This window comes from Littorina saxatilis, linkage group LG14 (genome assembly GCF_037325665.1).
Source record: "Littorina saxatilis isolate snail1 linkage group LG14, US_GU_Lsax_2.0, whole genome shotgun sequence".
NCBI lineage: Eukaryota > Metazoa > Mollusca > Gastropoda > Littorinimorpha > Littorinidae > Littorina > Littorina saxatilis.
Window position 1 is genome coordinate 26,993,023 of NC_090258.1, and position 26,025 is coordinate 27,019,047.

Sequence of the window (26,025 nt, forward strand, 5' to 3'; positions counted from 1 at the left end):
AACAGACTGAGCCAGTAGCGCGACATATGTCGTGACAACCAGGTGACAGTATACGTATTTAAGTAGCGCGACATATGTCACGACAATTACCAGCCTAAGGGTTAAATACAGTGGAACTCCCCTTTGAAGGCCTTCGACGGGCGGAGTGGCGTGGTGGTAAGACGTCGGCTTCCTAATCGGAAGGTCGTGAGTTCGAATCCCGGTCGCTGCCGCCTGGTGGGTTAAGAGTGGAGATTTTTTCGATCTCCCAGGTCAACCTATGTGCAGACCTGCTTAGTGACTTAACCCCCTTCGTGTGTACACGCAAGCACAAGATCAAGTGCGCACGGAAAAGATCCTGTAATCCATGTCGGAGTTCGGTGGGTTATGGAAACACGAAAATACCCAGCATGCCTACTCAACGAAAGCGGAGTGAGCTGACTATGCTCTCAGAGTATAGTGTGAGGAACCCAAATGGGCGAACGAGCTCACACGTAACCAGACAATTCTGGAACGCTGAAGAAGAAGAAGAAGACCATCAAAACTCTGCGAAAATCAGGTCTCAAAAAGGACAGTCTTAAAATGGGGGTACATTTACAGGGGATATGAACAAAAAGTCTGAGAAACCAGGGTATAAAAAGGAGGGAGTCTTAAATTGGATATCTTAAGAGGGGGGTTCCACTGTACCATTGTATATTGTTACAGGGAAGAGGGGGAGGAGAGAGCAGCTCGTTCAGCAGCCCTGTGTCGCCCAGCATGGCGGGTCAAGGGGGATGGTCCCAGCACCAACACTACAACTCCTCGCTGGCTCAGCAGCGCAAAGCTCACAGCAAACAGGACACTACAGGCTTCTCCCTCAGCGACTCCAACAACCTGCTTCAACCAATCCACGTCAACACGCATAGCTCCTCCACCCCCAGTATGTCTCAGGCGCACAGCCTCACCCCCTCCCACAGTCTGTCGGGACTGACCAGTAGTAACCAGAGCAGTCACAGCTGGTCAAGCGCCAGCACCCCCAGCTCCGGAGCGGGCGATCAGGGTAGCGGTAGTAGTGGTGGAGGTGGTGATAGAGGGGTAGGAGGCTTTTCTTCACTGGAGCGACAGATTTTCAGCCAGCAGCAGCAGCAAGGGCAGGTGCACCACCCCCACCACGGCCCTGCAGCGATGCCCCCTGGTGCCGGCCCGCCCAACTATTCTAGTCCTCACGTGGTCAACCACCAGTTCCCCCACCACCACCCCCATGGCTTTCACCTGGCGGGAAAACCTCAGCCCCACCACGGACCCCGCCGCGGTCCATTCCCGCCTGAACTGGCCGCCCAAGTCATGCATGATCGCCTCAGCCTCCAGGCCGCCCTGGCCCAGAACGCCAGCGCCGTCAACAACCACCACCTCATCAAGAAAGCTCGCCATCTGCTGTTCCCCAGCGCTGACCACGGGTCTCCCAGGTACGACAAGTGGCCGCCGTCCGGTGTCAATCACGGGGGTCAGGGTGGCAGTCCCCAAGTTGGGCCGCACGGAGAACAGATCCTGCCCAACCTGGCCGAGATTCAAGCGGCGCTTATCGAGCGAGAGCGTGCGGCCATGGAACAGGCCGCCCATCGCCAGATCTATCCGGAAGAGCTGATCCTCCACCCGCACCACCACCCCCCTCATCACCCCCACCCCCATCTGGACCCCCTGCGTCACCCCATGGCTCAACCCCCCTTCCTGCACCACCTCCCCCACGCTCTCCCCCCTGGGGTGCCTCCCGGGTCGGCCCTCCTCAATCCCCACAGTGCCTTGCCCGCTGAGGCGTTTGATTACCTGCCTGCTATAGATGCGTTTGGTCGTGTGGCGCCCACGTTGCTTCCCCCGGAAATGCTGTATGAGATTAGCCCGTACCAGCTGCTGGGGCTCCATCCTTTCTTCGCTGGCTTCAGGCCTATCAGGTGAGATGGTGAGACTGTTAGTGAGTGAGGATGTGTGTAGGATGATGGAATAGTTTGGGGGAAAATATGATGTATGCGGTGGAAAATTGTTTTGGTAAAGTATGACTAATTTCTCGATTTATTAGGTGTGTGTGTTTCTTTGTGTGTGTGTCACAGTATGTGTGTGTGTGTGTGTGTGTGTGTGTGTGTGCGTTTGCAAAATGTCTTTGTGTTCATGCATTGTACACACAGGAAGTGTATACCAAGAACATGAAATTATATAAACTGCTGTATATTGAGAGAGAATAATATTGAGGCCTGAAGTAATGTGCAGTGTGTGTTTAATTGTGTCAGCTGTAAAACCCAAAATATTCCCTGTGTTTTTGATATTGTTCAACATTTAACAAGTGCTGTTGATTGTCTTAGAAGGAGCGGCCCATCCAACGAACTCCACACCAAACTGGAAGAGTGCTACGAGCAGTTCAAGGCCATAGAAAAAGAGAGAAAGAAGGTAGGTATAACCGTATATAAACCACTCAATCTGCTTTCCTTCTGCTGCTAGCAAAATATCAAAGACAGTCCCTAATGGACATCGTGTGTGTCACTACTGTTTTAATTGTATAAAGAAATTGAACACTCATAATTTGTTGTAAATTATGTACCTGGCCAGCAAAAGTTCTGGCGGTCTAGTGACTTTCTCGAAGACGGGCAAGTAACTTCGAGAAAGTCACTTGCCCGACTTGCGAATTAAAATGTTAGGAATTGGCCATCCCTGCTGTGTACATTGTCAGTATCATGTATGGATTGATGATGATGTTTGCAGACAGAAGCAGAGCTGGCCAGACAGAACCCAGGGAAGAAAGTGTCGAGCGCCAACAACATCGTCATCCCCCGCCTCCCCTCCAACCCCTCCCGCGTTGACAGGCTCATCGTTGACTCTTTCAGGGAACACGCCAGGGTAATTTTTGACTCACATGCGAAGCAAAAGTGAGTCTATGTACTCACCCGAGTCGTCCGTCCGTCCGTCCGTCCCGGCGTCCGTCCGGAAAACTTTAACGTTGGATATTTCTTGGACACTATTAAGTCTATCAACACCTGATGTGGCCTGATGGTGTATGGTTACAAGATCTCAAAAAACATGTGCGGCAACTTGACCTCACTTCAAGTTCAAGGTCACAGGGGCCGTAATTGTTGTCTTAAAAACGACCATTTTTCACATTTTCGCATTTTTTTCTGAAGTTATTGAGAATGGCAACCTTAGCTATGTATGCTATACAGGGCAATGTAAGCCCTATCTTTGGACACCAGTTTGGTTGACCTTGCTTCAAGGTCAAGGTCGCAAGGGTCCTTTAAAGTTGGATTGTATACATATTTTGAAGTGACCTTGACCCTGAACTAAGTTTGATATGCTTTCATCATGAGACACATTTGGTCACATATGATCAAGGTCAAGGTCACTTTGACCCTTATGAAATGTGACCAAAATAAGGTAGTGAACCACTAAAAGTGACCATATCTCATGGTAGAAAGAGCCAATAAGCACCATTGTACTTCCTATGTCTTGAATTAACAGCTTTGTGTTGCATGACCTTGGATGACCTTGACCTTGGGTCAAGGTCACATGTATTTTGGTAGGAAAAATGTGTAAAGCAGTTCTTAGTGTATGGTGTCATTGCTAGGTTTAGTTATTTGACCTTGACCCTGAAGGTCAAGGTCATGTAAAGGTCAAGGTCAAGCATGTGAGTCGTATGGGCTTTGCCCTTCTTGTTTACATACATTTTGATGAAGACGAATTTTATAAGTCTGAGTAGTGGTGCAAACTGGTCATTCTCCCCGACCCGCCCCCCCCTCCCAAAACAAAACTGAAATGAAAGTTTCCTGTTCCCTGACCGACCTTATTTTTTTCTCTGGCCCTTGAACTTTTCTTGAGCATCTTGACTGCTAGCGTACGTGGTCTCAGAGCAATGGCTGTCTCGATCTGTGTGTGACAGGGAGACTACTGCGTCACCCATCACAGCAGGCTCTGCAGTAGTCGGCCGTTGAAGAGCGCGATCTATTTATAGCTCAACGTTTTTTTTACGTAGCTGACACCTGTGAATTGTAGAGGTCTGTTTGTGATAGGGTCCGGCTGCTCCTGTCTCCCTGAGTGTTCTTGGGAACCTTTGTGTACTCATAACTATTTTTATAGGGCTAAGAAATTAATTAGCTCTAAAATTCTCAATCCTGTTTGACTGGTGATTGTTGTGTTCGGGCACTTGGGTTCATGTGTAAAATGTCATTTTGATCAAAAATACAAATAACGTATAATAACTAACTGAGCCTGAACTTCTTCAGATCATCACACTCGTGGACAAGATGGAGAAGCTTCGTGACATGACGGTCCACGCCAACGTCCAGTCGTGTCTGGACAAGTGGCTGGAGGGGATCCGCAAGGTGCAGGCTCGCAGGAAGGAGGAGATTGTCAACGCCGCCAACAGGCACCGCGCTGGCATTCCCAGACAGCAGGAGGATAAAGGTGGGTACCATTATTTCTCATCCTCATTGACCATGTCAGGAAATAACTCTGTCCGATTTTCAAGCGGTGTGGCAGAGTTATAGCGCCCCAGATAACACACACACATACATAGAGAATACTACATGGCTTGCTGTGTCGTACCAGATTTACACGAGTTGTTTTTTAAAATATTGAACTGCGAGCGAAAGCGAGCTGTTCACTATTTGAAAAAGCAACGAGTGTAAATCTGGTACGACACAGCAAGCCATGTAGTATTCTGTTTATCCCACATACTGTACTTACGTGTATTTTACTGAAAATCAGTGTCCTGCAGTCGAGGCAGCTAACTTGAAGACGCTTGTTTTGGAACCTCGATCTCTTTTAAAGTCTCGTGCAATCTATTACGTCAAAGTAAAGAAACGTCACTCTGAAAGTGTGGCGTGACGTGTTAGTTCTAAAAATTCATCGAGGGTAATTAGCGAGCGCAATTTTTTTTCTCTATAATGACGTTTGTCTCGGTGACTTTGCCATCATAAGCAGTGAAAAAACAGGTCCCTGCCAGACTTGCTTGACATGACCTCATTTACATGATATACACACGTGTGATTTGAACGATTATTATCTCACGAGTGTCTCTCACGTATGTAGGACTAGATGAATACCCGCTTCGCCGGGAAGAAGTAGAGCCGAATACCCGGTTTTGCCGGGGACCTGGCTTACGCCGGCTTTGCCGGCGCACGAAGGAAGGGAGATAAACGCGCAAAACACTGGAGAAGATAAGGAAAAGTAATACCCGGCTTTGCCGGGATGAAAGCGTTGTCTAAAAATAGTAACGGGAATATGGATTGAGCGTTGTGGAGAGTGACCTTCTAAAAATAGTAACGGGAATATGGATTGACGCCACATGAAGGAAGGGAGATAAACGCAAAACACTGGAGAAGATGAGGAAGAGTTACTGGGAAAGGATCTGGGAAGATGAACAGAAAAACCAAAATCGGTTCAGCGCTGCGCGCTGAGAGCACTTGTTGAAAATTCTCATTGACCAGGTTGTGTCCGGGGTGTACCTGAATATGCCCACCAAATTTGAAGCAGATCCATCGAGAACTTTGGCCGTGCATCGCGAACACACAGACAGACAGACAGACACAAGTCGTATATATATATAGGAGTTGTTCTTCAGTACTGGTGACAGAAAGGGGGAAAAGTGGTCAAAATTCAAATCTCTAGTTTTGTTTTTGAAATATTGCTTTTCATAAAGCAGAAATACTGTAGTATCTGTTGTACATAAGAAAAAATCACTGGTTCACATGGTTCCTACATAATCTAACTTTTAAAGCTGGTTCTTGTGTGTCTGTGTGTATGTTTGTATGATGACGATAGGACCCGAAACGGCTGCACGGACTGAGACAGGAATTGCAGAGAATGTTCTTTGCCACTCGAGTCGTGTCATAAGGTACTTTTGGAATAGCAAATTTGAAAGGATTCTTCAAAAAACGGCGGAAAACATTATATACCCTGTGAGCTATCGAGGATCCTCCCCGTCTGGGCTGTCGAAACATGGTCTTGTTAAAAGACGTTTTCAAATGCGGTTAACGGGGAGATACACTCGAAGCACATTTAGCGAAGTTATGTTGCCAAATCATCAAAGATCAACATTTCACTACACGGATCGATGCACACAGTCGAAATAGATGTGACTTTCACACGACCGAAGACTATACTTACTAGCAGACTAGCAGACGACAAGATCTAAATATTTAGATCAGTGTAAGAGCAATCCGTTGAAGAACAGTTACTCCGCTTATTCGTCTTCAGTTAAGCTTATTTCCCCTGCCATAAGTTTCCTTGCAGATCTGCAGTCGCGTAGTGAAATGAACTAGTGTCATCGGAAGATTCTTCTCAGTCAATGATCAAAGCACAGTAAGTTCTATGCTGACAAAAGTCACTTTCGGACAACACGACGATTGACTTAATTTATGAGCCCAAAGGTAACAATATCGACAAGAATGTACGCATTTGACATTAAATGAAACATTCATAGACAGTTTCCAACTCACCAGATCTGCCAAAGAGCCGTCATTCGTGAAAAAACGATGATTTTAATCAGACAGGTATCGGAAACAAGCCTTGGTCACCTGCGTTATTCCTTCCAAGGCGACGTGACGGCGCCACATTTGTTTGTTTATGGCTGTTTATCGCGAAACAACACAGTTGAAATTTGTGTGTAAAATACCACAAATTTGTGGTGAATCAGTTCGTCATCTGCGTTTCGATTGTAATTAAGTCAGATTGGAGTTACTTTGAATCGAAGGCGAGGGTAACCTGCGTTATTTGTGGGACATCGTGAACAAATTTGATTGCAATATTTTATACAGAAAGTAAATTTCAATGATTCTGGCTCAGACTTGTAGATCTGTTATGCAGTGTGTTGGTAGTGTATCTGCTTTTCTGCTATGAAGCTCATTTGGAGTGATACGCTGATCGAAGTGGGGTACCCTATGTGGGACATCAGCCGTATGCAGATTACGCCTCAGAACACTCTCGCATTTCACAAAGACAACAATAATTTGCAACATTTCAAGAACTGCATCAGTTTTATTAGATACTATTTCAACAACAACAGCACAAACACGACTATTATCAACAACACAGAACGGGAGGTAAGTCTTCAAAGACGCACCAAGTGTGCGTTCCCGTTTTTAGACGCCATTTTTGCTGGCATTTTCACAGTAAATCTTAATATTTCCATATCTATTGAATGATTTTGGTATTTTCTTTGATTGTGCCGATTCTCCTATCTCTCTGGCATGTACTGGGTGCTTTGTGACCAGTTTCTCCCCTAGACTGTATTGAAAAATGCGTCCGTGTGAGCTGACCCCCACTTGTGACCAGTAGCAAAGAACAACTCATAGATAAAGGCACATGACACACACACATGCACTCTCTCTCTCTCTCTCTCTCTCTCTCTCTCTCTCTCTCTCTCTCTCTCTCTCTCTCTCTCTCTCTCTCTCTCTCTCTCTCTCTCTCTCTCTCTCTCTCTCTCTCTGACTCAGTCACTTAATTATTCAAGGGCATATTAATCTGGAAATGTAGGATGTTTTACGCCTTCTCTCATTTGATTGTAATGGAACTGAAAAGAAACATATTTCTCTTCCCTACCTTTTTTTCTCTCCTTGCCTCATCACATTATCTATACTTTAAAAGTTGAAACAGATGAGCTGGTAGACAAAACCAAACAAAGTTATCTTGAGAATGGATTGTTCTGTTTGCAGATGTCCTAGCCCTGGCTGCCAGCATTGGGGAGCTCACGGCCCACACCAAGCGAGCTCGCACGGCCAACTGGTGTGCTCTGCAAATGGCCGACAAGGAAAACCCTCGTCTGACCTCTGTCTCCGACCTTGACCTTGACGACCCCGCCAAGCTACGACCTTACACCAAACCTTCCGCTGAAGAGGCGACCTCTGTGGCCGCTGCTGTTAACGTCCTTTCCCTCCCTGCCATCGTTATGGCAACGACCTTGACATCTGCATCGTCGTCTTCATTGTCGGCCATCGCCACAGCTGGGACCGCTTCTGATGCCAAGCTTCAGTGATTGATTTTTTTTGTGTGTGTCTTTGTTGGGAAGTGTAGTTGTTGATAGACTAGGTGGGATTTTCTGTTACGGTTGTGCTCTGTTTTTGAAGTAAGCAGAACTTTTGTGCAATTTGTCATTTTGGGGTTGTTTCTGCACACAAGGGAAATGGTATGGATATGAGTATACATATATATATATATACTTGTATCTTTGTGAAATCTGTGTTGAATTCTATTTATGAAAGGTGGACTTTCGGTACAAATTAAGCATCTGAAGCACCAAATGTTAAGGATCTCTGTTGAATTTTTAATCAGATAATCAAGAGTTGTGTTAATGATGTCTGCAAACAAAGTTTTATGTGGGACTACCTTAAATAGTGCATTCCATGTCAGAGCTGTTAATGTTATTTCTGTTGGGATCAAATTGGTTTTGTTTTGTTTTTTTGCACACTAGTTGAATTATGTGCATTGTCATGAAATGATTCAAAATTTGTCTTGTCGTGATGATGATCAATAGAATGATTTCCTCTGGTGATTATAGAAAGAAGGCTCCAGGATTACAAGGTTTAGAATTTCTTTGATCAGTAATTTAAATTAGTTTCACTCCATTTGTTGAATTTTTAGCTCTTTGTTGACAGTTCATTTACTAAAGGTAGACAATCGATACCTGATAGTTTGTAGTAAGCTTCAGTTACAGTTATGTGTAAAATTATTATTCGTAAAGCTGAAGTAATTTGGGCAATATAGTATAAAATTAAATGACCAGACTGCAAATGCTTTTTAGCAAAACGGTGACCGAAAGAAAGCAAATCAAGCCACATTCATGTTGTTTGGGAGTTCTATATCAATACACCTTGCCGATAGCCTCTGTATGCAAACATTTGAATTGGGATTCTATGCAAGAAATGTGTCGGTCAAAATCCACCTCTGATTAAATGTGTTAGCGAACAGTCGTGTTTGCTGCCGATTGACGGCTTTCTGCAGAAACCACAAAGAAACTAGAGTTAGCCGCGTTAGCTTTTAGTAGGAATTTTAGATAGAAACTGTACCTTGATGATACACTGAACTTAGATGCACAGTATATTTGTGTTTGGTTATTGTTGGAAAATCAAATATTAGCAAATGAAATCAAAGTGGTATGTAGGATTTTCATCCGGTTTAGTTAATATTTTGTTGATGTTTTTTCTTTTCTTGTTTTTACTTTCTTTTTTTTCTTTTTTGGGGGGATGGGAGCTTACTTGTTGTACACTCTTGACCCCTTTTGTGATTTAAATGTGGGCTTGTTCACCTGCATTGCAAAAAGCATTATCGGATGATGTTTTCAAATCAAAATGGTAATATTTTCTTTTCATTGAGATTGGAGTTCAATCCATTCATGCTCTACAATGAAATGATGTCACAAAAATGGCAAATATCTTGTACAAAATTACGTATATCATACGAAAAAGATATCAGTTCAGTTCTGACCAAGCTTGTATTTCGTCATGAAGTAATCTCTGTTGTATATCAGATGATCCCAAAGTTGACTCAAGAGTTGAGAATTCATATCAAAATTCCTTGAAAATTATGTCTCAGTTCTTCGTCAGTATTTTTCCTGCAACTATAGTTCAAAGATATGACGCAAAGATATTATTTTTGTAAAGTTGTAAAAATGTATGCTGGAAACTTGTATCGGGGGAACAGTATTTATTTGTACATGTTGTGCTTGCAAATAATTGTCAAATGTTTGCTGTTGAGTCCTGTGGGACAGCGGTTTGGATTGTTCTGCATTGACGACGACGGTATTTTGAGCGTTACAACATATCCTGGTGTTTGGAAATGGTTGAACAAAGTAAAAAAAATGGTGTGAGATTCGTCGGAATCAAAAGATTGATTGACGGTTTGTGGTAAAATGTTGAAAAGTTGTACTGGTACTGAGGTCTTTCAGACTCTGCTCAAGAATGGAGGCTTCCTGAGAGAGTTGGACATACGAGTTGGAAATGTTGTACGTTTGTAGAAATTCATTGGTAATTATGTGTGTAATGTAGTCTTGTCAGAATTTGAATCAAAACCAGATGATGTAGCCACTTCTCAATCACCCAAGGTGTCATGTGTTATGATGAATGAACCGTAGGTCGAAGTAGGTATGATCTTTCTTGCATTATGCCATTTCAAACTGAAAGTTCTTCATTTGTTCAATCTTGAAAGGGTTGCAATATTCGTAGTGTTGTACTGATCATTTTGGGATTTAATTGTGTTTTTAGATTGTAATGTTTTAATGGTTGTACTGATTGTAAAGCTTTAGTGGTTAAAAATTGTAACATTTCCTGCTTTCTTCATATTTATTTTGGGCAGTAGTTATAGTGTTTAGTTGGTGATAATATTTCTCATATCTGTCTTTGCTTACATTTAGTCCTGATTCATTAGAAAAGTTAATTAGATACTATTAATTGCTTAACAAGTGCACATAGAACATGTAATCTGGTAGATCAATGGAAGATTAATAGATTATTGATAGATTATTATAGATCTCTTGAACGTGTGCTAATCCGTACAACTGAAACCAACTGACAGTGCTTTAAAGTATATTTTTGTATTGCCAAACTGATGACACAAAGTTTACGATATAGATCTATCTTACGTTAATGTTGTTCCCGAGTGCCATACCAATATCTGAACCAATGATACGACGATTTGCTCCTCTATATAGTTCCTTGAATGCAAAGTACTCTCTGAGCGCGCTAAAAAGCATTGCAATCTCTTCAAACTGTAGACGCTTCACAGCTGTAAAGCCGTGAAGCAACTATACTTTAACGAAAACTATCTGATGTAGGAAATCTGATGTAGGAAACCCGAGAGGTTAAACCAAATAAGTAGATTGGACGTCTGATAATGAAAAGTATTTTCATGTGTTTGTGTGATATTGTGAACAGTATTGCGTTTGCTTCCAAACCAGAGTATGACTATTTATCCTCTTTTCCGACCTATATGCACTGATAGTTCTGAAAACAATCTTCAGGAGAAAAAAAGACTTGTCTCATTTACTGACAAAATGTTTGATAATAAAAAGTGACAGATGTATTTATTGAATTGTACACAGGTCTTTGTAAAGTAGCACCAAAGTTGTTCAGCATAACTGTGTAATCGGCAACAATAGTGAGAAAATATCCGACGATTGAAATGACAGTAAACACAGACTGACAGCTGCTCAAATATTCCTAGGAAATAGAATTTAGCCAGTATAACTTGCGTTATACAATGTATCAACAACGAAGTATACCGCTGCTTTATTTTTTGTTATGAATGGCTTCACATTGCCGACACCTGTCCAGAGATAAACTACTGATGATAGACAGACAGGTGTACACGTCAGTGAGGCTTCAAGCATGATGTATGCACTGCCCTGTCTGTTGCTGCTACTAAGGGCGTGCCTGCAAAGTATGATTGTTGATCCTTAGACAGTGGAACCTGCCCTGGTGACCAGCTTTCGATTTAGACCTCCCCAAATGATCCCAGACAAATTTGGGTTTTATTCTATATGATTCACTTTTTCATAGCTACCATCTGTTTATAACTACCACATTTGCACGGTCTCGTGGGTGATTGTTATAGACATGTCCGACTCTAGGTTAATTGTTAGCTGACCTTGGGGGAAAGAGAAATAACAAAATTAATGATCTGAGGCATAATGAACATTTGGAGATTCGGCTTGAATCATAACCTTTAAATGTAAGGACTACAATGCTTCTGAATCTTTAATGGCTACTGTCATCTTTCAATTTATATGCTTTTGTACATTAATTTAGACGTCAGGGATTTTAATATTTCACATTCAAAATTACCACAGATTCTTGGAGCTTCATAAGTGTGGGTATGAAATAATGCTGTTATGTCACTGATCAGTAATGGAAAGTTTAAGAAAACCACAAAGTAAGATTTGAGTGTTGAATGAGACGTGTCATACTTTGCAGTCGTTACTTCAGTGGCTATATTCCATTCCGATTGTGCCTCTACTGCCGACAAAATCGACCGTTTTAATTTTCCTTTCTTTTTCAATTGTGGAAGAAATTAGCAAGAATAGTTTGGGATGTGTTCCCTTGATCTCAGCATTTAGCACTTGTAGTATATTCTCTTTGGGTATTTTGGCATTCACTTCCACAATTCCTTTTTCCTTCCACCATTCTCCACCCCCTCACCCCTGTGTGTGGCATATAGATTTTCAGGTTGCGATGTGTTGTAATCACTTGACGTTATAAAGAGGAGACTTATAGATACCTGTACATTATCTGCAAGTCTATGCAAACTGTCCAATACATCAAATAGCGGTCAGGCGTAGACATTGTTGATGAATTAAAAACTAAAGTAAGAGTGAAAATAAGAAGATGAAATCACAAAAGAGAAGAATTTTGTGTATATATAGTGGTAGTTTACGCTGACAAAATTTAGATTCTCAGAATATTTGTGTTGATGTTTATCAGTAAATCTGTACTTTGTATGAGACAGTATTGTTCTTATGGATGTGGTGTATATATAACTATCTTCCAGAAAATGTAGGCTCCGTAATGACTAGCTGTACAAGTTAGCTGGTGAACTTGTTACAAAACGTCTTTCTCTGTGTGCTTGCATTGTCCATGCGTAATGTATGTACGTGTTAATGTGTGTTGGTGCTTTTTGCTCAAGTTCAATTTGTACTTTTGCTTCAATGTCTGTGTCCCTTTGGGGTAAAATCTTTATAGTAGAGTGATGTCAAATTGTTAAGAAATGTATTTTATTTAGAAAAATATTATTGAAGTCTCATGTAGTTTAGTTTTAGATATTGTTCTGAGAAAAAAAATAAAGTATTTAGGTTTGAGCTAAATTAAAAATATGCTGTTTTTTTCATCCCATTTGCTTAGAACTTGCTGTCTGAAATGTTGTGAAGAGAAGATAGCTTTCTCAGAGCCCTGTAGTGTTTCATATTATTGATACATTTCTGAACATTTTATTCACCTGCGGTTGCAAGTTAGGTTCGTAGGCTAGAAGTTATAAGCACAATGCCGTAGAATGTAGTCATTAAGTTGTCTGTGTTTTGTAAATGTGATGAGACCTGCAGTACTTACAGTTTAGAAATATTTATGCTGTACGTGTAGCTATAGATTTATTTTTGAAAGAAAAAAAGAGTATTTTTGCAAAGACTATTGCACATGACAAATCCAATGATCCCATTCAGAACTGGAGGATATAATTCTTTGCTGATCGATACGTTTGATGTAGTTCAGATGTCTGTATAGTGTGGTAATTGTTGTATAGTCTGTTCATTGTCTGTGTCTGTAATGTTTAATTTATTGCAAGCAGAAAGAGCTGTCATTATAAAAAGTCACTGGTATCTGTTGTTTTCAAGCTGTTCATTTTACATCAAAGTGAAAATTGCGACGAGTGATTCGTTTGGTGAAGTTTAAGAAATATCTGCAGGACTTTTCATCGGAATGGTTCTTTCTTTTGTTAAGATATATTTTCCCTCCTTAGGCACATATAAGGCAGGGAAAAGTTGTGTTAGGGAAGAGTCAGACACTTGTATTGAGCTGTTAAATTTATGAGTTTTAATAGTTGTGGAGTTGTGTCAGTTTGTGGTTGTTGTTTTTCTGCACTGTTTGTTTTTGACCTTATTGGAACTCAAGACTGAAGCTGATGAATATTCCAAGATTTGTTTGTTCTCCTGTTAGCACGCCACAAAGTAGTGCACTTGCTGTACATTTGTGCTTGTGTGAACACTAGCCAGTGTAGAAACTCACTGCGGGTAGCCAGGCTTGTGCAGTAGAAACCTCTAGTCTGTAAATCAAAACCGTCTTGTCTCAGAGATTGTGTCGGCACTTTTCTCAGAGTCCTTTTTCCCCTTCGTTTGTGATATTAGGACGCATTTGTGATGATTTACTGAACCTGCAAGCGCTGCTCCGAGGGGTTTGCATTACGTACAGTGCGTGACTGTTTGATCTTGATATTGTTGAGTTGATTCCGGGTTTGGTCGGTCCAAAGTGTTGTGTTTTGCGAGGCGCGTACATATTGTACATATCTGCAGCATCATTTCTTCCATCTTCAGGGTACATAACTCCTCACTTTTATCATCCATTATGCACTAATTGTTATCTTGATTTTCCTGTCTGAAACCTTGCAAAGAGAAACTGGTGGTTCCGTCGCTGTATCAAAATCTGTTCCGTTTTAATTGAGTTGTTGTTTTGACAGCTGCGTTTTGTTGTGGATCTTTGTGGTTTGGTTCAGAATTTGCTGTTTTGTGACAGCATTGCTGTTTTCGTTGATCAGAGACTTCAAACTGACGAGATTGGTTAGGGGGCTGATTGGATGTAATGTTTAATTGTTGTACTGCTACTGTAGGCTTCTGTTGGCATATTTCAAAAGCTGTTTGTTGCAACAGCACCATGTTTGTTTGTCGAGAAAAACATTATGACGTCCTCAAAATGGCCGGTTGTATGGATCCAGGTTTCTTCAGTTATGCAGTTTGTGGAAAGGGTCCAATTACCAATTAACCCTCCATTTTTGGTTGATTCAGTCTTTGTTGAAAAGATTCTAACATACTATTCAAGCTGCCGTACCCTTTCTGTAACCGGGGATATGTAGTCGGGGATAATAGTTGATTGTTGATAGTGATCAATTTGCATTAGCAAACTGCCCTTGTTAAGTGTTTCTTGTGTAGAATATAGTAAATTTTTGTAAAGATTTTAGTCAAGCAGTATGTAAGAAATGTTAAGTCCTTTGTACTGGAAACTTGCATTCTCCCAGTAAGGTAATATATTGTACTACGTTGCAAGCCCCTGGAGCAAATTTTTGATTAGTGCTTTTGTGAACAAGAAACACTTAACAAGTGGCTCTATCCCATCTCCCCCCTTTCCCCGTCGCGATATAACCTTCGTGGTTGAAAACGACGTTAAACACCAAATAAAGAAAGAAAGCATTAGCAAATGATAATGAAGATCTAGAGTTGGATTATTAGTAAACTTATATTCTTCAGAGCAGGAATTACTTTTAATTGGAAATTGGATTTTTACTGGGCCCGAGTTTGTCCTTGATTTAAGAATGTTTTCTTGTTCATAGTGAGATCAGTCTTATGTTAGTTCGTTAACACTGAAAAATGATCCATAGCTTTGATCGTAGTGTAACGGCCGTAACAGCCTAAACGATCGTTTACTCTGAACAGACATTTCTGGTTACCCAGGCCATATATAGTGAATAGTACCTCTGCGTGCGGCAGATTTTCTCCATTCTTGAAAGATCTATTTTTTTACCTCCAGGCTTGTTTTGCAACATTCGATTTGAAAACTTATACCTTCATGTAGATATAATAATGTTTTCATCCAGTAAACGAACGTAGGTTTTTGTGGTCAATCAAACTGAGGATTCTGTATGTGTCGATTTGAGATTTGAAGATCGTTTTTCACCCAATTGTTGATGTAGTGCTGACTAGATTGTCATTGTGCTTTGTGTGTGTGACAATTGTGATACGGCAGAAAATTCCAGAGATTTATCCATGTTATACTAATTGTTGAATGTGTTTGTGGATTGTGCTCACTTAAAAAGGATGGATGAAGATTCTTTTTGAGGCTTTTCTCTGATGAAGCATTATTCAATGATTGCTGAGATCAATTGCTCTTGTCAAATTGTGTGGGAAATGTGAATTAATTAGAGTTGTTTCCAACTGTGCTTCAAGGCTGACATAGTCCTATTTAATTAGTTAAATTACTTCCAGGGCTTTTCCCATCGTTGCGGGGATGTATAAACTAAGCTCCCTGCAAAGTTTTAGGTTTGAAGTCCTTCCCAATTACGAGAAATAATTAATTCATTATTGCATTGTTTAGCAACAGTTCTCCAGGACTTGGGCTATTTTTAGACCGTTGACGTCACTTCGTGACGTTTCGTAAACCAAAGATGGCGTTTGAGACTGATCTGTTTACATTCGACACTATCAACACCACTTTGCAATACTGAAATAATTTTGTCTGTGTTCGAAAGCTACAGCCAATCGTTATTATATCCCCTTAGGTACAGTTTTATAACATTATTGGCACATGTAAACAATATGAATTAATTAATGAAAACTACGAGTATGGCAGCCTTTAAGAGTTATATTCCTCATACACACAGATCACATCTGACCTGCTTCAACGAAAGTTGTATGCTGGTTTTATTCACTATCAGTATCATTAGTGCTAATTTCTGTTGTCTGCAGTTTCTAAAATATTTGCTTTCCTCTTGATTTCAGTTGTTTCCAATGGATTTCTGTATCCTAAGTCTCCGCAGTTTTGACCCCTTTCTTTCAGCCTTGAAATGACTGATTTAATTTATATATTTTTGGTTTCTTTGCTTGTAAATTAAAACAATTGCGTATGTATCACTATCGATATACTACCAGATTTTAAAATGAACAAAACGTAATTTAGGTAAGCGGCATTAACTCATTCAAAACAACTTCTGAATTCTAATGCAATGATGCTTTTGAATATGCAGTATGTCAAGGCACGCTTATCTCAATCCTCTTGGCAGCTATAAGCTGGACACACTTCGAGTCAAAGGTAAATAATTGCTGTATTGAATTGAGCTTTCATAAGTTGCTCACTACTTTGGGCAAGTCGTGCATTTGTTCTGGAATTTTTTTTGCTGTACATGTACAAAAATGATCTGAGTCACAGTCAGGCCTATATTAGTTTGAGGTTTTCCAAAATTCCAATTTGGTTTATGTTAATTTATTCAGGTGAAATACCCCCCGCGGGTTAGGGGGAAGAATTTACCCGATGCTCCCCAGCATGTCGTAAGAGGCGACTAACGGATTCTGTTTCTCCTTTTACCCTTGTTAAGTGTTTCTTGTATAGAATATAGTCAATTTTTGAAAAGAATTTAGTCAAGCAGTATGTAAGAAATGTTAAGTCCTTTGTACTGGAAACTTGCATTCTCCCAGTAAGGTAATATATTGTACTACGTTGCAAGCCCCTGGAGCAATTTTTTGATTAGTGCTTTTGTGAACAAGAAACAATTAACAAGTGGCTCTATCCCCTCTCCCCCCTTTCCCCGTCGCGATATAACCTTCGTGGTTGAAAACGACGTTAAACACCAAATAAAGTAAAGTAAATTCAGATGAAATGGTTATTTATTTATTTATTCAGGTAAACACCATGTCAGTGATGTTGGTAATTGCGGTGTGATGCCGCCCCTGTTGACGTATTTTCAGACAGCTGGTTGTGATACGTAAGGCACTGACTGGTCCGTGCAACGATAATTTTTGCTTCATACGAGTCACAATACATGTGTACGTTCATGTTATTGGCAGATTGAGTCTCCATGCATGATATATAGCCAGAGGTATTATTTTTCTCCTGCGAATTGGACAATCATGTGTTCCCAGAGCAGAATTTGATTACATATCAGGATTTACTTTTATTATTCACACATAAGTTACTGGCCATCTTGTGAAATTTCTGGTATTTACAATATTGAGCGTATTGGATTTCCTTCTGCTCTCTGTTCAGTCTAAAATGTGTTTTTGGGTTAGCTTCTAGCTATAAACTTGCAGTTGTTTCTGCCGTGGGCAGTCTTCTGGGTTGTCGTAAACGTGTTCCTGGTCCACTCTGCAATGTTGACTGTGTCTTTTTCTTTTTTCTTCCTTGTCTCCTCTTCATAGTCGCACCGTTCCCTGGAGGATGGTCTTGGAGAGCCCGTCTGTTTTTGTTACGTGACCATACCATCTAAGTTTTCTCAGTTCTTCATAGTGATTCACGTGCTGATCTGAGCGATAGCTCTGCAGGCTTCCTCGTTAGCTGGCAGTGTAACAGATTCGTTTAATGCTTGATTACACCATATTTAATTATACTCTTCATGAGGGCTGCGCTTCAAACCATCAGTTTCCGTTCCTGAGAGACAAAGTGGGATTTTAGCTACATTGCTTTGCACAGATTGAATATTATATAATCCAATTGTCTTTTTGTTTGTAGATGTGTCATGTTTGCTTTGTATTCGCAAGTTCAGCTGCTGTTCAGTTTAGCTGAGTTTTCAGAAGGGTATATGTTTGTGGATGGGCTTTGCTCCATATTATACTTGACAGCATTTGGATCTAATGAAGAGAAGTGCAGTATGTACTATATTAATGTTAGTGTCCATTCTTCTCCCTATCTACCTTACACACATGTAGCACCTGTGTATAAAATATAGAGCAGCTGCTTATTGCACTCTAGTACCTCATGTACTATACTGGATTGGCTTTCCGCTTTTCAATTTGTTGGGTTTATATTTTAAAAAGAGTTGTTTTTGTTTTTTGCCTTTTAAATTTGCGTATTTAAATTTTCATTGACTGAGGTCAAGTTGTCAAATAATCACCAAGACCTTTAATTTTGAATTCTTTTCAAGATGTTTTACCCGTTGTACAGTGAAAATATGTTGCGCGAATCAAACAAGTGATTTTATCGTTACATGTGTTCTGTTTTGGGCTAGTTGAATCTTGCCTTGCTACGTTCAGACGCTGCACCCATGTTTTTGAAGTTTGTCTTTCAGTTACTGTAATGGATGAAGTTTCAACACAGCTGATAGTTTTTGTTTTTATTTCCTGGAAGAACAAATTTGTAAAAATGACATGTTCTGATTCTGTACAAAATGTAAAGACGGAACACATTGGGTACTCAAATATGCAGATTTATTTTTTATGGTCTCACTTTGTGTGTGTGTGTGCATAGATTATTAAGTCCATGACCTACTGTTGAGAAGTCCTGCCAAGTTGTCGTATGTTGTGGAGAATTTAAGGTTGTGCATTTGCTGTTGAGTGGAATGCATTGGAAAGCAATATTTTCGCGGTTCGTGTACATAACCAGCCAATTGTGTATGCATCTATTTAGCCAGAGTTGCTAGAAATCGTTCCCTGCTATGTGTAGATGGAAGCTGAGAAAGATTAGTTGTGTATAGCGTAAAATACAAGGAAGGTTTACAGATCTATATATACTGGCACGATCACTCAGGCTTGTGGGAAGGTTGATTTCAATGAACGTTTTCCATAAATAACTGTCAGGATTCTTAAGCATTGTGGAAGAGTTGCGCCCCGCTCTGGTGACCCAAACAAAAACATGTGGCCGACCAGCGGGGCGCAACTTTTCCACAACACTTGGAGATCCTGACAGAGTTATTTCCGAACATTGTCGATTGTACATGTGAGTGGGTGTTCACAAGTTTTGTCTGCAGGCGTTAACTTATTATATCAATTGTACAGGCACGTGACACAGTGCAATGTACAGAACCCAGTAATAATGATTGTATTTATTGAGCGGTGGTATTTATTGGCCAAAGTGCAGGATCACAAAATTCATCTCAGCATTGAGTGCGACTTGTCGTTGCAAAATGTGTGTTGCAATTTTAAAATGAAAGAGTTTTGTGAAGATATACAAGTTTCAACTGAGGCAATCTTGCTCGTGTATTGTTAAAAACATTGCACCCTTTAATCTCATGTTTTACCTTCTTTGTTGTTTGTTTTAAGCTTTGTTTTGGAGATGTGAATTCAAGTTTCTGGAGTACGTGTTAACAGGAAATGAATTAAGCTCTAGGAAGCAGACAGTTCATTTTGAATTAGGAACAGAGTATGTTGATCTTTGATCTGTATCGTTATTGGAAATATCATAGGAGTTCTGGTGTTCTGAGTTTGCACTTACCCCTGTGTTTTAGGGAATATAAAATCATAATAACAAGAAACAAAATGTTGATTATTATTTGTTTCTGGTGATGAATTTTGATAAGTTCTGCGTGCAGAAATTTGGGGAAGTTCTGTGATACATACAGTACACATGGTTCTGATCAGGAAAAGGGTTTTGTTGTGGTTGAGATGAAATGGGGCTAATTATCAAACTATTTGTCCTTTTATGCACATGTGAAATGTACGTGCCAGTCTGTAAGAATTGCGAGATTTTTATTGTGATAAAATCCAGTTCGTCACAAATATAAAGTGGAGGGCTTGCCTTGCTTGATGTCATTCAGCAAAAGATCTTGAACAATTAATGGACAGATTCAGTGCGCGTAGTTGGAGGTTTCTGCAGTACATACTCTCTCAGTTCACAAGATTTGTGACCTTGAACTTGATGACAAACTGAGCTAGGTAACAGCAAGAATGTATACACCCTAAAACTGAGGTGCTGCCTAGTCGATTTTGTTTCCTGCCTACATTTGAAAAAGTGTTCATCATCCCTCAAAAATGAGCACCCTAGTGTCCCGCCTCGTTGCATATAATTTGCAGCTTTTTGATATTTTCCTGCCAGCTGCGGTTGTCGACCATAAAGCGATTGATTTTGAGTTGTCAGAGATTCTTTGTGGTTGATAAGGATTTAGGTAACAAGGGACCCTGTGATTGTTCTGGTATAAAGTGATTTTGTTGACGTTTGAAACCATTCACATTCGAGGTTTTTAATTTTTCTTATTTTTGTTACAATTGTTGATTCCTACACTTAATTCAGGTATCATAGTGTGCACATTCCAAAGTTCACTTCCAGTGATTTTGTTAGATGTTGATTTACGTGCAGGTGTTACCCCCCTGCGGGTTAGGGGGAAGAATTTACCCGATGCTCCCCAGCGTGTCGTAAGAGGCGACTAACGGATTCTGTTTCTCCTTTTACCTTTGTTAAGTGTTTCTTGTATAGAATAGAGTCAATTTTGTCAAGATTTTAGTCAAGCAGTATGTAAGAAATGTTAAGTCCTTTGTACTGGAAACTTGCATTCTCCCAGTAAGGTAATATATTGTACTGCGTTGCAAGCCCCTGGAGCAAATTTTTTATTAAGTGCTTTTGTGAACAAGAAACAATTAACAAGTGGCTCTTTCCCATCTCCCCCCTTTCACCGTCGCGATATAACCTTGAATGATTGAAAACGACGTTAAACACCAAATAAAGAAAGAAAGTGCAGGTGTTTTTGTCACAGTCGGATTCTGTTGTGCACAGTTGACCAGTAGATCAAGACTCCCCTGTGTATTGGACCACTCAGAGATTTATATCTGTGTCCATTCACTGATGTCTGTAGCCATTTATATCTGTGTAGATTCACTGATGTCTGTAGAGATTTATATTTGTGTAGTTTCACTGATGTCTGTAGAGATTTATATCTGTTGTATGGTTTAACCGTTCGTTGACCAAACGATTGTATTTATTGACATTGTGTGTTGATCAAACGCTATAGATCTGAGAAAGACGTGTGTTGCCTTCGTGACTCCTTGCCTTGTAGTTGAAAACCGCTCTTTGCTTTGTTCCGTGTGTCAAATGCAGTAGAAAAATCAAATGTATTTTTTTTAAACACAGTGCTTTTGACTTCTCGAGTGTGCTTGCGGTATTGTTTGGTTGTCATTGTCAGTTATCTTTAAAAAAAAAAATGCATCGTCAAAAGCTTGGTTTAATGCGCTTTTTCTTGACGTGTTTTGTAGTTGAAACCGTTCTGGCTGAATTCCCAGTCACACTTGTTTTGTTGTGTGAAATAGGTGCACAGATTTATCGTACGTATTGGCAACCAGCACTAGTGTATGAGGTTGTGATAGTGTTCAGTTATGAGTTGGAGTGTGCAGTTTTTCTTGTGTGATTATCCTCATATTGGAAATGAGTATAGAAAATTACTGTTACTGAATTTTATTTGAATTTTAATTTGTGGTTGTTGCTGTGTGGTTTTCTTTTTTGGGCCTCGTGTAAACGTTTTTTTGTAAATGTATGCCGTTTGACAGTGTGGCGAACAGTTAACACACCGATACGGTGGCTGAACAACTATATATTTCTGACTGGAGGAAGAGAGTCAATATACATTTATATATTACACATAGGACTTGTATCAAAGTACCGGTTGGTCAAAGTATCCCACTCCCTTGGCTTAACTGTAGTACAAGTAGTATCGTTTAAGCACTATACTTTATTACTATTATTAAACAATAAAAGTAAAGAGAAGGACACAGTACTTCAATCGACCGGCACTTTGTTACAAGCTCCTGTACTGGGTGCCCACACTGCGTACAAGGGGTAAAGAATAACAGCCTGTGTTCTCTTGTTCATGCAATAATCACAGGTCTCGATCTCATGCTTTCATTTCTCGTGTCTGGTTTGAGTCTTTCTGCCCCCCAAGGAGCATTATGCTAGCTTTACATGAAAGTCAAAATGCTGGAATTTGTATGTCGTGATGAACATATTGCTAGGATGTTGAATAATGAAAGTATGGTTTAAAAAATAAGAAAACATGTGTGCTGGCAGAAAATCACTCTGTTTTACCAAGTTTATTTTCACTGTAATGTGATAAGATCACATTTTTAATCTGATGTAGTTGTTTTTGGGGAAAACTCACTGAAATTGAAAATTAAACACACTTACAGCCTATAAATGAAGTCTTCTAAAAAATGTCAGCTTGAATCAAGGATAATTAAAAATACATGTAAGCAACTTCTGAACAGAACGTGCATTGCAAAAACGTTTTGTTGGCTGCATTTCTGAATGAACGTTTAAAATGTGTCATGATTAAGAGTTTTAGATGTCTGTACGTACCAGATGTGTATCATTTAGTTTCCTTTATTATATCCCCCCGCGGGTTAGGGGGAAGAATTTACCCAATGCTCCCCAGCATGTCGTAAGAGGCGACTAACGGATTCTGTTTCTCTTGTTAAGTGTTTCTTGTATAGAATATAGTCAATTTTTGTAAAGATTTTAGTCAAGCAGTATGTAAGAAATGTTAAGTCCTTTGTACTGGAAACTTGCATTCTCCCAGTAAGGTAATACATTGTACTACGTTGCAAGCCCCTGGAGCAAATGTTTGATTAGTGCTTTTGTGAACAAGAAACAATTGACAAGTGGCTCTAATATCCCATCTTTCCCCGTCGCGATATAACCCTTCGTGGTTGAAAACGACGTTAAACACCAAATAAAGAAAAGAAAGAAAATTATTATTTATATTTTTGTTAGTTATTGATTTGTTCAACGACCTAGCAAACTGTTCATAATCACAAAAGGGGTATATACGTAATGATCGAATCTCTATAAGCAGTGATTGGTGATATCTCTGTCAGTCCTTTCTTTCTCTGTCTTTCTCTCCCCTCTCTCTCTGTCTCTCTCTCTCCCCTCTCTCTTTATCTCTCTCTCTTTATCTCTCTCTCTGTCTCTCTCTCTCCCTCTCTCTCTCTCCATGTCTCTCTCTCTCTCTCTTTCTGTCTCTCTCTTCCCTCCCTCTCTCTCTCTCTCTCTCTCTCTCTCTCTCTCTCTCTCTCTCTCTCTCTCTCTCTCTCTCTCTCTCTCACACACACACACACACACACACACACACATATGTATGCATGCACACACACACATACATGCACACACCCACACACTCACACACACACATATACACAAACACACACATATGCACACACACACACACACACACTAGCTATGACCAACATTTTCAAGAGAAGCTGGCAAGACTAAACTGATATTCACACACTACATATCGATATCTTTCTGCACAAAACCAAAACAGTATGTTCCAGCATCTTGACCTTGTGAGTTTGACCTTGACTTTATTTTGTGTTTGACCTTGACCTGGGTTTTTTTGCTCTGCTGTGCTGTGATGTGATGTGGGTTAGTTGGATGCAATAGTCATAACCTTTTGTGATTGGTGCACATTTTGCGTTCATGTACAGTATATGCCTGTCTAATTGTTCTCAGACACAGGCTGGAAGTTGAAGAATTTTGTTGTGATGGTATTGAAGGAAAGTGTCTTTCAGAACTGTTGTTGAAGAAAATGGAGGCTGAAGTATATAACACTGTCAAAGAAGGAAAAATGAAAGTATTGTTTTTGTGCCATAATGACAATATGGCACTGTAAGGCTTGACCGGATGTGTAAGTTACTGCACGGAAGAGAAATCTGTAGCCCACCTTTAAAACAAATCATTTATGCATTTATTTTATTTTAGTTAGTTATTTTTTGACAAAAGAAATATGACACCATGATTTTTCCTGTATATTAGAATTTTACCGTAACATTTTCAGAGTAATAGTCTGTGAAGTACAGATGGTGTCTATAGTAAATAGATAAAACGTGCGTCATTTGATGTAAAAGCAAAGTAGCCACTAACCTCTGTTATAAGTTGTCATAAGAAACAAATCGTCAATTGAACTCTGATCAGAGTTCAACTGCTGTTTTAAACATGTGACAGGAGGCTACCGCTCCTTTCACAGCAGACTCTGCACCCGAGTTGTTGGCCTTTAAGTCAACACCCGTGGTTTGTGGAAATCTGTTTGTGATGGGGTCTGGTAGTTTCCGATTGTCTGTATGTTCATGGAAACCTTCGGGTTTGCATAACAGTTTTTATAGGGCTAAGAAATTAGCCCTAATATTTTCAAACCTGTTTGATTGCACTTCGCTTCCCGAGGTGATCGTAGTGTTTCGGCACTCGGTTACATCTGGCGCTTGCGAGCAGGGATGGGACTCGGCATGATATGTTCAGGTAATGGCATAATATGACCACTGAACATGTTCGTGCTGTTCCCATTCTGCGAACTTGGGATGGACAGTGGTCCCCCGGTTCGGAACTTCGGGACGAAGTTCATTTCAAACGGGGGCGATTGTGACAGGAGGCTACCGCTCCTTTCACAGCAGACTCTGCACCCGAGTTGTTGGCCTTTAAGTCAACACCCGTGGTTTGTGGAAATCTGTTTGTGATGGGGTCTGGTAGTTTCCGATTGTCTGTATGTTCATGGAAACCTTCGGGTTTGCATAACAGTTTTTATAGGGCTAAGAAATTAGCCCTAATATTTTCAAACCTGTTTGATTGCACTTCGCTTCCCGAGGTGATCGTAATGTTTCGGCACTCGGTTACACACAAAAAACTTTTTCAGCGTTCATTTAAAAAATAAACATTAGAAGAGAGAGAAAAAAAGATGTGAATTTATTTATCTAAACTGAATATGAAAAAAACAGTCTGATATCAAATAAAATAAATTAAAAGTACTGTGGACAGTATCTTGAAGATTGTGTAAGCTTTAAGAACAGAAGTATTAAGAGTTACGGAAAGACTTATGTGGTAATGATGTAAGATTGGTCAGGTAAGTTTTCCTGCGTGCAGAAATTGCTTATCCTTCTCTAGCTGCTTTGCAAGCATTTTGTAGGCGTGGTATGTATCCGTCTATCCTGATCTGCCAAGCAATGCCTGTAAATGCCACACTTTTTTGTTTATTTATTCAAACCCTTGGACTCTGCATTTTTGTGTATGCACTATATATACTATTTTCTTTCTCTTTGGAGTGATGTTGAGAAAGCAGGAACATGGTTTGAGAAGTTAAAATTTGACAGAAAATGTTTTTGTCTTGTTTGGTTGAGAAAGTGTGATGGACAGCAGAAGAACAGAACTAAGTGGTTTAGTTTTTGGAAGGGATTATGTTTTGTGCAGATTTTTATATCTTCACAGAAATTCTTATTTTTTAAACAACAACAAAATAAACTTCATCACAGATGTATACTGGTATATTTCCCCTTTAGGTACAAAAGGGAAATCATGCAAAATAGATGTCAAGATTGTTGAATCAGATTTAATCGTTAGAAAGCCCCGGGCCCCCATTTTTGATTTTACCTGTACGTACCAATTGAAGAATTTTATGTCACAGACTTTAGCACTTTTAATACTCTTCTTTGTTTTGTTTTTTAAATCTAATTGTTTGTTTTTTAAATCCAGAAAAAAAAATGTTACATGAGTAAAATGAAACACTTCATCATCCTTTTACTTCAGCAGAAAAGACCATGTTGAGAAATATAACTCTGTCTGGTTTGTATGGGATGTGAAAGAGTGAATACTTGTGCTATTAGTGAGGCAAACTTTCCACACATGCTCCTTGTCCACGAGTTTCAGACACACGTACCCCTCGCTACTGACTGGCCTATAATGCCATGTAGAAAAGTTGACCTCAATAAAAGAAAAAGTATTCACTTGTTCACAACCCATTCAACCCCGACAGTTATTTCCAAACATTGTTAATTTCACTTAGTTCTGTTCTCCGCTTTTCCATGTGGAAAACTGGCTTGCTGCCAAAATGCAGATACGCTATGCAAGGTTTTCGGTGTGAAGAATTGGACTTGAAATTAGAAGA

General features: G+C 40.1%; 1 protein-coding gene across 1 annotated transcript in view; it reads left to right on the forward strand.

Moving 5' to 3' along the window:
- Positions 1 to 24,090, forward strand: part of LOC138947459 (serine-rich adhesin for platelets-like) — a 37,264-nt gene extending 13,174 nt beyond the window's left edge. Inside the window, exons 5-9 of the mRNA XM_070318937.1 lie at positions 685 to 1,907; positions 2,313 to 2,397; positions 2,710 to 2,844; positions 4,221 to 4,401; positions 7,653 to 24,090. Coding sequence (XP_070175038.1) covers positions 685 to 1,907; positions 2,313 to 2,397; positions 2,710 to 2,844; positions 4,221 to 4,401; positions 7,653 to 7,972 — 1,944 coding nt within the window. The 3' untranslated portion in view covers positions 7,973 to 24,090. The remainder of the gene's footprint in view (positions 1 to 684; positions 1,908 to 2,312; positions 2,398 to 2,709; positions 2,845 to 4,220; positions 4,402 to 7,652) is intronic.
- Positions 24,091 to 26,025: the final 1,935 nt, after the last annotated feature.